The sequence below is a fragment of the Delphinapterus leucas genome, chromosome 1 (assembly GCF_059928025.1).
Source record: "Delphinapterus leucas isolate spDelLeu-1000000601 "Yukka" chromosome 1, BTC_Dleu_Yukka2, whole genome shotgun sequence".
Lineage (NCBI taxonomy): Eukaryota > Metazoa > Chordata > Mammalia > Artiodactyla > Monodontidae > Delphinapterus > Delphinapterus leucas.
Genome location: NC_143129.1, coordinates 54,841,106 through 54,856,210, shown reverse-complemented (window position 1 = coordinate 54,856,210; position 15,105 = coordinate 54,841,106). Strand labels below are relative to the sequence as shown.

The 15,105-nt window shown below is 48.0% G+C and overlaps 1 protein-coding gene across 2 annotated transcripts in view; it reads left to right on the top strand.

Annotated features, from left to right (window-relative positions):
* CACNA1E (calcium voltage-gated channel subunit alpha1 E) overlaps positions 1-15,105 on the top strand; it is a 645,631-nt gene that overhangs the window by 368,073 nt on the left and 262,453 nt on the right. Inside the window, exons 11-12 of one of the 2 annotated variants that reach the window (XM_089910334.1) lie at positions 9,257-9,362; positions 10,222-10,361. In XM_089910334.1, coding sequence (XP_089766460.1) covers positions 9,257-9,362; positions 10,222-10,361 — 246 coding nt within the window. Of the gene's footprint in view, positions 1-494; positions 9,363-10,221; positions 10,362-15,105 lie in introns of those variants that run through there. The other variant, XM_089910338.1, reaches the window with a different exon arrangement.

Genomic DNA, 15,105 nt, shown 5'->3' with positions numbered 1-15,105 from the left:
CCTTTTCCGTAGCGTTCAATCATTTGTCTCCTGATCACCAAAACTCTGTGTCGAATGACAGCGTTTAGAGTCCAGGATTCAGTCAGACACACAAAAAGGGAATTTGTTAAGACTTATCCAGCTGACTGTTAGACAAAAGAGAGAAGGAAGCCGGTGCTGTCTGAGTTCCGCAGAATCGCCACTCCCCATCTTTTTGGAATTGGGGCTCGGCTGAGCCTGGAGCTGACCTCAGCACGGGTTAACCAAATTGGCAATAATGTGAACTTCCTTTTAGTCATCTTATATAGAGGGCAGGGACATGGGAGTCAGACGGGAGTTCTTTGGTCTAAAAGCAATGAAAAGTTCAATGCAGCTACACAGCCAGCATTGCAAGGGTAATGCTAGGGATCTTTGTTTTGGGTAACTGAGTCCATTGACCTCCCTAAGTGAGCAGTGGGACTGTACCGGCAAACAGAAAGCCTCTTTCGGTGGGGTGGGGGGGGGGGTCTCTGCCTCTTTGCTGTATTCTCAACATTGCTTCTTTTGTTTTTCATTCATTAGGATTTAAGTCTTTAGGAGTAGGTGTAATGGCATTTCCATCTTCTTGACAGAGAGAGAGGGAGAGAGGTGTGTTCAGGACTGCCTGTCATACGGTGAATTTGAACAGAGGCAGCTGTTGTCATGGTGACGGCAGGTTGCATCCCACCACCATGGAAACCGAAGTTAAAAAACTAATGTTAAGGCTGGAAGTCACATGATACATTTTTGTTTTGTTTTGTTTTAAAAAAAGAAAAGGGGTTTGGTTTTTCAGTCTGTTTTTTGTTGTTTTTTTTTTTTTAAGACGAGTTGGGTTTTTTTTTTTTTTTTTTTAAGACGAGAAAAATTCTAGTAAGGAAAGCAATGAGATAATGAAATGGGACAATACGAAGTACGCAGAGCCTTCCACCCCATTTTTCTGCTTGTTAACAGTGCGTTTCTGCTGCCATGGGGGTGGGAAAGGAAGGAGAGATCCAGGATGGATTTCCAGATTTGCAGCCAGAATTGTGTACTCATTCTTCTGTCACATGAGGAAGCACAGGGGTTTAGCCCTCCTGCCCTTCGGTGGCAACGTGTGGTCCACCCTCTGTTGACGAGCCCGGGACAGAGCCTGGAAACCTAAAAATAAGGACTGAGAAAAGAGATGGGAATGCAGTTGAGGGTGTGACTTGCCCCAGAGATGAGAGTGGTTCATACATTGATAAGTTCAGATGCTTAACATTGTTTTTCAGGAAATTGAAAAAAAATTTATCTGTAGCCCCTCAGAACCCCACAGAATACAGTGTCTCTATTTATTCCCTTTTCTGGATGAGTCTTCTTTGGACGCACTGTCCTCCTAGGTCAGCCATGGGAGCAAGCTCAGAGAAGTCCAGGAGGAGCCCATCCAGGAGCATATTAGCCACTGGGCCGAAGGTCCCTTGGACCGTGGCTAACCTCTGAACCTGGCCTCAGTGGGGCAGGGCTGCGAAGGCTTGCTGAGAGCTGTTAGAAAGCCCTCTTGGCTCAATCTTTTTATCTCATATTTCCTCCTACTTCATTCCACAATCTGGAGAAAAGGTGAAACACCCTTCCAGGAAGGAGAGCTGGCCCCAGGCCTAACAGGGATGGTTTTAATTTTTTTTTCAGCCTGTGAGGCATTGAAGAACTGTACATATGATGTGTGTGGAAAGGCTAGGAGACAGCTATTCCTGTGAGAATGTCAGCCTCTAGGGAGGGGTGCAGACACTGCATGTGGAAATGATGGCGGTGGCTCTGGCCATGTCTGGGTTTTAGGCCTAAGTCTCATCTCTTCACTATTACTGGTCCCTCCAGGGCAGATGTATTGTTCTCTGCAGCCCAGGCCGGGGGATATGATCTCACCAGCATGATCTCACTGCGTTTCCATCAGGGTCTGTAGGAGCCAGAGCCTGACCTCTGTGGCGGTTCAGCCCCTCCTGTTCTTAGCCTTGGCCTTGGGTGTGATGAATGTCCCTTCTAATCACTGGGCGAGATTGCATCAGAGCCATCAGCTTCGTAAATCCTCCTCTGGGGACTGGTGTTTGGATGTGCTTTCCATATTCCCAGGAGGTTCTGGGCCAAATGTCTTTGCTTTCTTCCCGGAGGCCCATTACCATAATTTTCTTTTAAATCCTTTATTGCGGTGGGTCTCTTCAATGTCAGCCCATGGCTGCAGACAGCCAGCCTGCTTCCGGAGGCTGTGACCCCTAACAGATGCTTCCCCCAAAGCTCAGAGCCAGAGCAGTGCTTAAAGATTGATTTAGGAGGAGAATCAAAACGACTGTGCATTTGTTTAGCACCTTACAGTTTTCAAAGGGTTTTAAAAATTTTTTTATTTTATATTGGAGTATAGTTGTTTACAATATTGTGTTAGTTTCAGGTGTACAGCAAAGTAATTCGGTTATACATACACACGTATCTATTCTTTTTCAGATTCTTTGCCGTTATAGGTTATTACAGAGTATTGAGTAGAGTTTCCTGTGCTGTACAGCAGGTCCTTGTTGATTATCTATTTTATATATAGTAGTGTGTACATATTCATGTATCATCTTAGACTTTGATCCTTTTGTTGTCCTCCTCTGGTTCTGGGGGAACGGGTGGCGGTGGTTTTCTCTGACTCGAATATCGTGTCGGGGTGACTTTTGCATGGAGAGCCGTGGCTCTGGTTTCCATTGCCAAGGTACGTTTTCTCCATTGCATTCCACGTCTCGAGGAAGATTCTAATTCTTCTCATATTAAAAAGGCAGCATGAAGGTCTTGGATGGCTGGATTTCACTATTGTTCATATTTAAAATATCCCTTTGGTGTTGTGTTTGAGGGAATCACAGACTAGGCAGCACTCCTCACCCCGTGACTGGTTTTTTTTTTTTTTTTTTTTGTGGTACGCAGGCCTCTCACTGTTGTGGCCTCTCCCATTGCGGAGCACGGGCTCCGGACGCGCAGGCTCAGCGGCCATGGCTCACGGGCCCAGCCGCTCCGCGGCATGTGGGATCTTCCCGGACCGGGTCACGAACCCGTGTCCCCTGCATCGGCAGGCGGACTCTCAACAACTGAGCCACCAGGAAAGCCCCCCGTGACTGTTTTTGAGTCAACATTCCGCTGGTTAGAATGACATTTCTGTGCAGGTGAGGGAGGAGTGGAAGGATGTGCACAACGCTGCCCAGGCCGTCTTCTGAGACTCTTCCATCTCTTAGAATTAGACATCCCCAAACAAGAGGCAGGGATGGACAGGAGGAAAGGAGACAGACCTGCCCATAGGGGGCGTGCTCTCGGCCTGGGGCGAGGGGTGGTGATGGGTCCTGAGGCCTGCTGCCTCTCAGGCTGTGCTGTTCTAGACTCCCCAGGAGTTTACAGCAAGTGCCTAGGTGGCCACAGGCTGCCCCCACAAAAGCACAATCTCCATTAGGCCAGGAGTTGGAGAGAGGGCACAGCGTTCCATCTGACTGCCTGTCCCCGGTGGGCCCTCAGCCCTCTGAGCTCTTTCAGTCTCCTTCTTGGTATTCTAGCGTCACAGCTCTGAGAGGAAGCAGCTGCGAGTATAAGGGTCTAAGATCAGCCTCCTGATGGTAGAGAGGTGCATGTTTCCCTGGGGACACCCCAGATTTGCTGCTCGGGCCCTAAGTACTTCCCAGTCCTGTACCTGCACATCAGTCCCTGTGAGGTGTGGATGGGGAAGCTCTGCTGGGTGAGCAAAGGGAGGGCTTAGCTCCCAGGCCAGGCCCCCAGGGCTCTGTTGACAAGCAGAGCCAGTGCCTCCATGGTAGCCAGTAGCTAGCTGGGAGGGCAGTCCTCTCTCTCCCCTGCCCCAGCTTTCTGGGCTTCAGTAAGGAGATGAACAAATAGCAGGTGTGCAGGCCAAGTCGTGCTGCTCAAATTAGCTGTGTTGCTAAGGAAACAAGTCAACCATTTGAAGGAAGGAGCATTGGGTAAAGGAGATAAATCAATAAGGGATCCTATTTTTATCATTTCCCTAATGATTGTCTTGAAGCTGCGAGATGGGAAAGGGAGTGTTGGAGTGACACGGGTCCTCATTAATGGGCTTAGAGCGAGAAAGGAGTGAAGGGGTATTTGGGGAGATTGCCAAGGAAGTTTATAAAATGAGGCCCCTAGCGAGCAGACAGCGAGATTGATGCAGAGAAGAGGCATCTTTGCAGGTTTCAAAGAATTTCCGTGGTCATTTCCTCATTCGGTCCAGTCCCTTTGTTCTCCTGCATTTGGTCCTCTCAGAAATCTTGTGTTGATTTCCATGACCCTCAGGTTGGCATGGGTTTTTGTGTTGGTTTGGTTTTTTCAGAATAGATATAGCTTTAATTGATTTTATAATTATAAATGAATACATGCTCATTATAACACAATGAGTAAAGGAGTAAAGAAGAAATCCTACTACTCCAAGAAAGCTCATTATCCTTCTAGCAAGACAGATTTTTTTCCTTTGCTCGTAAAAAAATTTTTTTTTTACATTAAAGGGGTCTTTTATGCATGCTGGTTTCTTTTTTGAAGAGCTAATGTGTGTACACGGCATATAGCACACAAAGTTCAAATGGGTGTACTGTGTAGAGAAAGTATGGGTAGCTTTTGTAAGGATAGCTCCGGCTCTGGTTTTCCTGTGCTATTAGCTTATGAATTGGTTGATTACTTTATTAGTTAAAAACCAGTCATGGGGTGACTGCTGTGTGCTGGACACTGGGGTACAAGAGGTCCCTGGGCAAACAAAGCCCCTGCCCTCAGGCTCCCTCATTGTTCCATCAGCTCCATATGATCAAAATCTCAAGCCACAAACAGTGCAGACACCAGGGAGAGAGAGTGTTCTCCAAAATGCATTTGGTGTCAGGCACAGAATGTAATGGGAGTCTCTGAATTCCTGGGCAGGAGGCATCAGAGTCCTGAACAGACTTCCATTCTGTTTCATGAAGGGCGTTGTTCTTTGAGGCCTTGCAACACGGAGCTTCCTTTGACCTTTCCAAGCACATCTTTGCCTAGCCTGCGAGGTGCATCCTTGTGCCCTGTGGGCTGTTACTTGCAGTCCAGGCTCTTCCTCTGGGAGATGTAGCAGAGCCCTTGGTAAGGGGCTTGAACTTCTGTTTCAGGAAGACAGGGAGCGGTGCCCCTGAGTCAGATCCCAAGCGGGGGGCCCGAGCCAGTGGGAGTGACTACAGCCTGGTCTTCGTGACAGCTCCTCAGTGGAGCTGCTGCTCACGGACGGGGATGCCTCCCTTTCATTCATGCCTTGCACTTAACACTGAGTGAGCTCCTACTGTGTGCCAGGAGCTCTGCTGAGAACCACCAGTGGAGAGGTGAACAAAACACTGTCCCTGCTTTCTAGGTATAGTTTCTTGGGGGAGATCAGTATGAGGAAGGATGATAAAATTGTACCATGCAGAGAGCTGTGGGGCACAGGGAGAAGCCTTTACAGACAAGGTGAATTTCACCTCCATCTTGATACATGACCAGAAAGGAGGAGAAAGGCCATTGCAAGAGGAAGCAAAATCACTAAGATGTAAGTGCCCATTCTTTGTGCTTTCTTCAGAAAGGGAAGTGGACAAGAGGTTGAAGGAAAGGGCTGTGAGGGGGAGTGGCTAGGGCCTGGGCTGAGCCGGGTGTTCTCTCCTGCTCTCCTCTCCTAAAATTTCCCTGTCCCCCTTCTTCCTTTCACCTAGTCACAGATACACAGAATTCCCATAGTTTCACCTTTACTTCTACACCAAAATTTCACCTCAGATCCTTAATTGCCCCAGACATGAATTCATCCTGAGGTCGAGATGCTCTATAAGGCCTAAAGGGATATCCCTCTCCAGGATATGTGCATTTGAAGTTTTCAAAATTTGCCACGCGGCTTGTGGGATCTTAGTTCCCTGACCAGGGACCGAACCTGTGCCCCCTGCGGTGGAAGCGCAGAGTCCTAACCACTGGACCGCCAGGGAATCTCCTGAGGTTTTCAGAATTTCAAGCCAAAGGATCACTGCTCTGAATGGGTCCTTAGCCATCAGACTGCAGGCAGAGGATTTGAGTCGGGAGGATGTGGGAACGGGGTCTTCTCAGAAACTGAATTACCAAGCCCTCACTTTTAGATTCTAGCCCCCTGGGCCATAGGTGGTGCCATTTGTTGAGCCCTCATGAATTCTCGGCCATCCAGATACCTGTCTGGTCACAGGAAGTCTGGCTCGTCAGCCTTTCTCCTGCACTGAGCGCCCTTCATGGTAACGGCCAAGGAGCTAGCCCTGTGTCCCCCAGAAGCCTCATCTCTCTGCACCTGGACATTCTGGGCTAGGTGAGCTTACCAGTCCTAGCAGGGAGCTGTATGGTTAGACTGTCTGGCCAGGAGGATGCAGGTGTGGAAGTGGGCATGAGGAATGGGGTGACAGAGGGGCTGCGGCAGCCCAAGTGGGCATTGCTGGGTGGAAAGCCTTGGAGATGCACAGCCAACAGGAGCTGCCTTGCCTGAAGGTCAGCAACTAAGAGCTCCTTTACTTTTGAGTCTGTGCTTGTCCCTCAAAGGTGTTCAGGAGAAGAAGCCTGTCCCCCCAGTAGATCAATGAGAGTGCGCGACATCTGCAGCTTGAATGTGAACATGCGTGTCCCCAGTCCTGCTTCCCGGGTCATGTGCTGGGCCCCTTGGACCTGCCAAGTAGCCTTCTGAACTTGTGTGGGGCCTTCCAGCCATGGCAAAGGGCTGGCCAAGCCTGACACTTTGTGAATATTTTTGTTAGAGACAAGGACAGGGCGTGAAGTGGGAGAGGCATTAATTTCACTCCTGTCAGAGCCGCCATTCTCGCATCCCCCGGACCCTTGGGGACTGGCCGTGAGCTCTGCCCTTTGTATCAGGGCTCCCCAGATGTGTTCCTATGAACAGAATCCCCAGGAGAGATGCTCTGACAGAAGGGTTATATGGTGAAGAAGTTTGGGAGTGCTGTGTCCTGTTCCCAGCCCCCTTTGGGGGAGGGGTGCATGCTGTGTACAAGAGTATTAAAGGCTGCAAGCACCCTGCTGGGAGGAAACCTGCTCACCTTGACCGAACCCAGGCTTTCCCTCATTCGTTTGATTGCAAGTTCTTGTAGCACTAGTATCCTGTGGCCTGCATCTTAGAAACATGTCCCAAGTGCCCTTCACTTCTTTTGCCATTTGTCATTGGCTTGTTGTCGTGTTCTTGGTTCCCTGTCTGTACCGATTCCCTAGGGATGTTCTCAGGAAAGGGCATGGATTCCTGGGCCTCCATTTCTGCCATGTTCCCATCTTCATTTTACCATTCGGGTCTGGGGAATTCTGGGTGTCTGAACCAGGCCAAGGACAGGCTAGCCTATTCAGAGGGCTTATGGGACACCAGATCCTAGTGTGGTCCTGGTCATCCTGCACTTGTTCAGAGTGCTGGATTAGAGCCCATGATGGGACGGAGGAGAACTCCCCCTGTGATTGGTGGGCACTGGTACCCCTGGGTGAGCTGTGTGTGGGGACTTGTCACAAGAAAGTAGGCTTGTAAGTGCGGTGGGCATCTCTGGTGTGTATTTGCTGGCACGTTTAGCTCTCAGGGGCCATGCTCGGTGCCCAGAAGGATGGAAGGAGGAAGAGTGGCGAGGTGTGCTGGGGGACTTTGCATGTGGTGAGGCTCCCCTCTGACTGAGAGGGTTTCAGCCAGCACAGTGGGGTATGGGGGCAGGAGGCTGGCTCTAAGGTCCTCTGAGCCCCATCCATCCAGTTTTCAGATCCAGTGGCTGGGTCCTAGAGGCCAGCAGAGCTGTCCCCAGGGTATGAGTCCCGTGTGAGTGTTGGGGTGTGTGGGAAGGGAGAGTGGCCAGCTCCTGGAGAATGGGCTGTGACTCAGGGCTGCATGGAGGCAGGGGGTGGGGAGCGGTGCTGCTAAATGAGAATGAATAGTTCTGGAGGCTCGGATGCGGCCGGCCATCTCACCCCCTGAAGCCTCCCATTCCAGCACCAGGACTAGAGCAGCCGCTGGGGCAGCTCACATCTTGCACGTACCACCTCTGCCCTAACCCCTCTCAGAGATGCCGCGAGTGCTTCTTTGCCACTGATGTTCACCGGCACACATGTCCTGGTGGGGGTGGGGAGGCATGGGGGTGTGTTTATGATTTGCCCTCCTTCTGTACTCCCTAGGGAGGGCTCCGGGCCCTACATCCTACACAGCCAGCTTGAATGTGTGGGGAGACAAGATCCCTTCCCTTCCCTCCTCTTTATCAGACTTACTACTCATCTCTCCCGCCTGGATTCCAGAAGCTGCCAGATCCCAGGTTGCTCAGCAAGACCACTGGCAACCGCTCACTTCTGTCTGTCACAACCATAGTTATAGAATGAAATCCCACGTGCAGAGTGATCCTGGAGCCGGTGATTCCCTCTCTCTTTTCTAGAAGTCCCCCTCTCCTGCCTTCCCCTGGGCTTACGGCACAACCTTTCTGCGGGGGTCAGGGATGCTGGCACTAGAATCGTAGTCCTGTTTTTCAAAAAATCGCAGGGAGCCCACTCACCTGTCTTCAGAAAAATGCAACAGAAAATGAAGCCTGAATTCATTATCCGTTCTTTTGTAGTTTGATTCCTAGAGGCCCCGACTTTGCTGCCCTGAATGCAGACTAATGATTTGTCTGTCTGTTTCCTATAGATGTAGACGCTTAGGAGAAAGTAAGGTGGGACAAAGCCAGTTTCTCCTGGCCCCATTATAGATTTTCCTGAATTGGGTATTAAAATAAAAGGGAGCTCATGGAGAGAATTGTTCCTTTTCCAAGGGCTCTTCTTCTGTTCATTCGAGCAGAGGTTCTAGAAGAGGGCACTACAGATGTGATTCCCCGAGGCAACAATGAACAGCCACAGCTGGATCCTTGCTGAAGCATCATTATACAGTCCAGTGGTTTGAAGACTGAGAAGAACGGGGAGCCTGCAACAGCATCAGTGTTTCTTCCTCCCTTCATCCCACTTCCCTTTTTAGTCCTGGTTAATTCCTGGATATGTCACTGAATTCACTAAGTATCTGGAGTGTCTACCATATGTCTAATATATTATTTATTGGCTACACTCTTTCTTTTCTTGAGAAGATACTTTGTGTTCAGAGCCTAATCAGAAATGGTTACAGTTCCACATGCTAAGGACCATCCACTGTCCTACCTGCCTGTTTGCTCATATCAGTCATGCAGACTGTGCACAGTGTGGGTTGATAAAGTTTGTGTATTGATGTACACAGCCGTCTTGGAGGCTGTGTCCCTCTCTCTTCGGTGAATCTGTTTCTTAACTCCTCCTTTCCCACGCCGTTTGAGTACATGATCTTGGCCACCATCATTGCCAACTGCATCGTCTTGGCCCTGGAGCAGCATCTTCCTGAGGATGACAAGACCCCAATGTCCCGCAGACTGGTAGGTGCCTCCTTCCTTTCCCCCTGTTCTTTCTTTCCCCCTGTTCTTCCTCTTGCCTGGGTCCCTTCTCCTTTGCTTCTTCACCTGGCTCCCTTCCCTTCTGTACAGTTCTGTGAGTTTGTTCTTTGCTGAGGGACAAGTTGGTAACAAGTCCCATTGGGATACATAAAGACAAGAGGACTGACCTTTTAAATTCCTGCTCCCAGGAAGTTTTGTGTATACACTGCATGGAAGCCAGGCAAGAAGAAAGGGAGGACACGGGGTCCACACACACTTCTCTCCTCTTTCTGAGGGACTTTGGGAGTGAGAGGAAGAGGGAGAGTAAAGGAGAGAGCATGAAGGATGCTCAAAGCCTGTGTGCATTCACTGTTCTGAACTTCCTAAACGTTTGTCCGTATTCTCTATAAAGAAATCATCCATGTGTCTAAAGTATTCCCTCTAAAGAGGGCAAACAAAATGCCTAAAATCCAAATGTATGGGTAAGTGGCTCCAGCCTGATAATCCATGGATGAGAAAGAACTCTTAAGCTTCCAACATAAGTGAAGGCCAGCAATGGGAAAGCTGACCCCTTCAAGGCAAAGCCAGCACCGTTGGTCATTGTTGTGGGAGGATGGCCGGTCCTGGGCATGAGACCCACATCCATCCATTTCTGCAGCTGGCTTCCCTTGCTCTTGTGCTCTCCGTGAGTCCCGCAGCACCCTCACCCGTACATGGGGCTGGCTCAGTGCAGACGTCCAGGTGTCCTGTAGGAGAGAGGAAATGTCAGAGCAGAGAGGATAGCTAGCCAGGGGGTGCCTTGGCCTGTGTCTCATGAAGCACAGTCCTCCTCTCACCAGCACCTCTGTTCTTCATCCCACAGGAGAAGACAGAACCGTATTTCATCGGGATCTTTTGCTTTGAAGCTGGGATCAAAATCGTTGCCCTGGGGTTCATCTTCCATAAGGGCTCGTACCTCCGCAATGGCTGGAATGTCATGGACTTCATCGTGGTGCTCAGTGGGTGAGTCCTCCTCCTGTCTCGTCTTTGTGTGTGGAGGGGCCTGTGGGGTGAAGAAACGGCTGGTGCGAGGAACCTGGGGGTGGGAAGGCAGAATTCGGTGGAGGAAGAAGTTCAAGGGTGAGATTCCCACGGGGCTGAGCCATAGATGAGCCACCTGCAGGGGGTGCGAGGACTCTGGAGACGCACGTGGCATTCGGCAGAGGCCATGGACCCAAGGTCTGGCCGCTGCTGCTTCTGGTTTCCCATTCTGTGTTTGGCTAGGGGTGCAGAGACGTTTCCAAGTGAGTCTTTTCACTACAGCAAGCGGTACCCCCCACCCAAAAGGGGCCAGAAGATGCCATTAGGTGCAGTTTTCTTCTGGAGGTTGGAAAAGACTCGAAGTATATTTTTTGAACTGATAATTGAGACTCGTGTCCCGACAACAGAATTCTTTATGATTTACAGATTTATACATATTTATTATACGAGGAGGTATAAAACTGAATCACACGAAAATGTCTGACAACACATCCCTTTGGAAATTAACATAGTAATACTGCATTGTATCATAAGCAGCGTATACGATGGCAGCACATTTATTTAAATATTCCATAGTCATTCTTTTGTAAATGAACATAGTATACCTACACTGGGGTTGATCCAGCGCTGTTGGCAGCGTATGCGATGGACCTTGGGACTGGTGATGATGGGCATTGCCTCCCTGGGCTTCTGTGGCTTCTTGTGTGTCTTTGCATCAGGTTGCTCTTGGTACCTGCAGGGGAGGGGAGTAGTCCAGGCCAGGTGGGTCCTGTGTGGGTGTGACAGCAAGGGGTGTGGCATGGAAATTCCCTTACCCGGCTGCGCAGTTGTTCAAACCCGTGAGGACGAGATGAGAGTGGAGTAGAAAAGTGAGGAGTGGGGAGATATGAGCTACCATTATGATTGACCAAAGGCAGAGGGGGGCAAAGAGGACCTTCTCCCCGCCCCACCACACCCAGGGAAGAGCCAGAGGAGTGGGCGTAGGTAAAATCTGACAAGAGTGAGTTTGAGACTATTTGCATCTCTTCATTATGTCTTCTGCAATAGACATAATCCTCATATGTTTAACCTTCATGTCAACTGTGATTAAGTGAAGGGGAAAAAGTTGAAGGGGCAATTGACTAGAAGGTATAAATGGAAGCTCCCGAGCATCGAACCCTTTAATATAGGGAACAGATAAGTAGATGGAGATGACTGTTTATGTTTAAAAACGTCTGTTGCCTTACAAAAGGATTTTCTGAAGGTTATTTTTCTAAAAGAAAATACGACTGCATTTAAAATGTGATTTAATGTATAAAGATACACCTTCTGCATAGTGTTTCAGAAGTACATGGTCAAAGACTGCAGTACACCTGGATGATGTTTTGTGGGGTTTTCTCCCCAACTTAATTGAAGTATGATTGAAAAATAAAAATTGTATATATTTAAGGTGTACAATGTGATGATTTGATATATGTATGCATTGTAAAATGATTACTGCCATCAAGCTAATTAACATATCCGTCACCTCCCATAGTTACTTTTTTTTGTTGTTTTTTTGGTGGTGAGAACGCTTGACATCTACACTTTTAGCAAATTTCAAGGATGTTACACATTATTATTTACTATAGTCACCATGGTGAATACTAGGTCTCCAGAACGTACTCATCTGTAGCTGAAAGTTTGTACCCTTTGATCAATACCGTCCCTTTTCCCTTACTCCCAGCCCCTGGTAACCACCATTCCGTCCTCTGTTACTATGACTTCAGCTTTTAAAAAAATTAGACCTCACACAGAATTGAGATCATGCAGCATTTGTCTTTCTCTATTTCACTTCACATAATATCCTTCATGTTCATCCATGTTGTTGCAAAGGGCAGGATTTACTTCTTTACAAAGGCTGAATAATATTCCTCTGTGTGTGTGTGTACCTGTATCACGGTTTCTTTATCCATTCACTCATCGATGGAAATTTAGGTTGTGTCCGTATCAGGCTATCGTGAATAATGCTGCAAGGGACATGGGATTATAGATATCTCTTCAAGATAATGATTTCATTGTCTTGGATATATATCCAGAAGTGAAATTGCTGGATTATACGGTAGTTCTCTTTTTAATTCTTTTGAGGAAGTTCCATACAGTTTTCCATAGTGGCTGCGCCAACTTACGTTTCCCCCGACAATGCGCAAGGGTTCCTTTTTCTCCACATCATCACGGACAATTGTTATCTTTTGACTTTTGCTAATAACTGGGTGATGTTTTAAATGTCCCTAAAATAAATAATATATACTCTACCGGTAATCCCCAACTTATGATGGTTTGACGTATGATGTTTTGACTTTCCGATGATGTGAAAGCAATGCGCATTCAGTAGAAACTGTACTTCGAAGTTTGAATTTTGATCTCTTCCTGGGCTAGCGATAGGCAGTATGATACTCTCTTGTGATGCTAAGCAGCGGCAACTACAGCTCCCAGTCAGCCCTGAGGTCACGAGGATAAACAACCCGTACACTGACAACCATTGTGTACCCACACAACCATTGCGTTTTTCACTTTCAGTATAGTATTTAATAAATGACATGAGATATTCAACACTTTATTAAAAAATAAGCTTTGTGTTAGATGATTTTGCCTAACTGTAGGCTAATGCAAGTGCTCTGAGAACGTTTAAGGTAACTCGGCTCGGCTATGATGTTCAGTAGTTTGGGTGTATTAAATGTGTTTTCGACTTAGCGTTGTTTTCAGCTTATGATGGGCTTATCAGGGTGTAACCTCATTGTAAGTCAAGGAAGATCTGTACAGTAAAAGGCCTAAATGAGTCTGAGTCGCTTTAGAAATATGATTCTGTCTGAAAGAAGAATACTGTAATGTATATGGATTACATGCTACACTTGCGTGAATTCTTGGTCTCATTGAGGCCTATACGTGTCAGAGGCCATTTGAAATTTCTCGTCTAGTCTATTTATTTTTATTTTAAACTATTCTATGTTCATTAAGGAAAATTTGGAAAATACAGAAAAATCAAAAGAAAAAAAACAGTCACTGATTAAGAAAAATTCCTGATTATCTTGTGGTCTTTCCTTCCATCCCCTTTAATGCTAAGCTCTCCTTTCAGTGCCTGTAATTGTGCTACCTTTTCTCAGTATAGTATGGGCATAGTACATATTACTCCACATTTTGGTAAAAATCTGTAAGGACTGACCAGCAGTTTGTTAAATAGATGTACCCAGCTTACTTCTCCATTTTTGCAATTATCTGAGACTTAGATTGCTTTCTGGTTTTGGCTATTATAAATAATTATTAAAGATGCTCAATGTACATCTTTTGGATGTCACATTTTAAGAGACATTTGATAGGTTGAAGTAGTTCTAAAGGAGAATCTGCCTTTCTGGGGTGGGGCCTGGGAACTAGGATGGGTGAGGGAAGGTAGAGGAAATGGGCCAGCTATTTGATGGGACGAGAGAAGGCTGGTGGGAGCCATAAGCACTGCCTTCAAATGAGGGTTGCCAGGTGGTTGAAGGGGCAGATTTGTAGAGTCCTTTGTCAGCATGGCCAAGAAGGCCCTCTGTGTCCTCACCTGCATGTGTGGGGTGCACACGAGTGCGCGCAGGTGCTGAGCCCTTGGCCAAGTCACTTGTTCTGTCTGCTCTCTCTCCCCGCAGCCCGGGCATCTCCCATTCTTAGTGGCTCTTCAAACTTTGCTGAAAGGTGACTGCTGTCCTTCTGAACCAATAGGACTTTGCCCCTGTTCTTCCTGCACCTACTCATTCTTTCTCTCCAGAGGGAGGGCTTGGCACTCTTGAGATCCGAGCTCAGGGTTGCGGTTCTACCCCGCAGGAATGGGTAATCAGATGTTGTCTTCTGTTCACACGATGCTTTCATCTACCACATTACATGGCTTCTAAAATGCATATTTCTCCTGCTGGAGCATCTCTAAAATCAGCCCGTGTCCTACAATAATGGCATGATATAGTTTAATTGACAGCATTTGTCTTTCATAGTAGTAAATAAAACCACGGGGCATCTTACAACTGTTGGGGTCTTAGATGCAGTGAATATGTTGTAATACCAGCCCAGGGAAGCAGGCAGATCAGGCTTTAGATAGGAGTCATCCAGTACTCAGAGAGGTTAAGTGCTCAGCCCAAGACCACCAGCTCCTTGACAGCAGATACAGGGGTTGGAACTGTGCCCTTTGACCCAAGCCTGGTGTTTTACCTCTGCCCGGTGCAACCCCTCCTTTAGGCTTCCTGACACCTGCCCCTGCAGCAGCCCGTGCTGGCTGCTCTGACTTCTTACCTCAGCTCCAGGTGTCACCTCACATCCGCCACCGGTGCACAGGAGGAGTGACAGGTACTAGAGCAGGACACCGCCTCAGGCTGAGGCTGTACAACTTCTCAGCTCTCAGCGTGTGATGGGAGGTGGAGGGGTGGGGGGCTGAGGTGCCAGACAGCTGGATCAGCCAGAGACCTTCCATCACTGCCTTTTGCTCAGAGATTGGGAGACCTGGGCCACCACATTCTGCCTGTACTCTCGACCTTCTAACCTTTAGAATTCTTAGGTCTGTAAGCTGAGGGAGTTCCATGGTTCAGAACGTTAATTTATGTACATTATTCATCTAATCCTCATAATCCCCCAAATGGGATCTCGTTATCCCTGTTTTATAGATGAAGAAACCGACGTTTAGAGAAGGTATGTGATATACTAGGAGGTACTAGAGCTGGGACTTGAGCCTGTATCTTCTGGATCC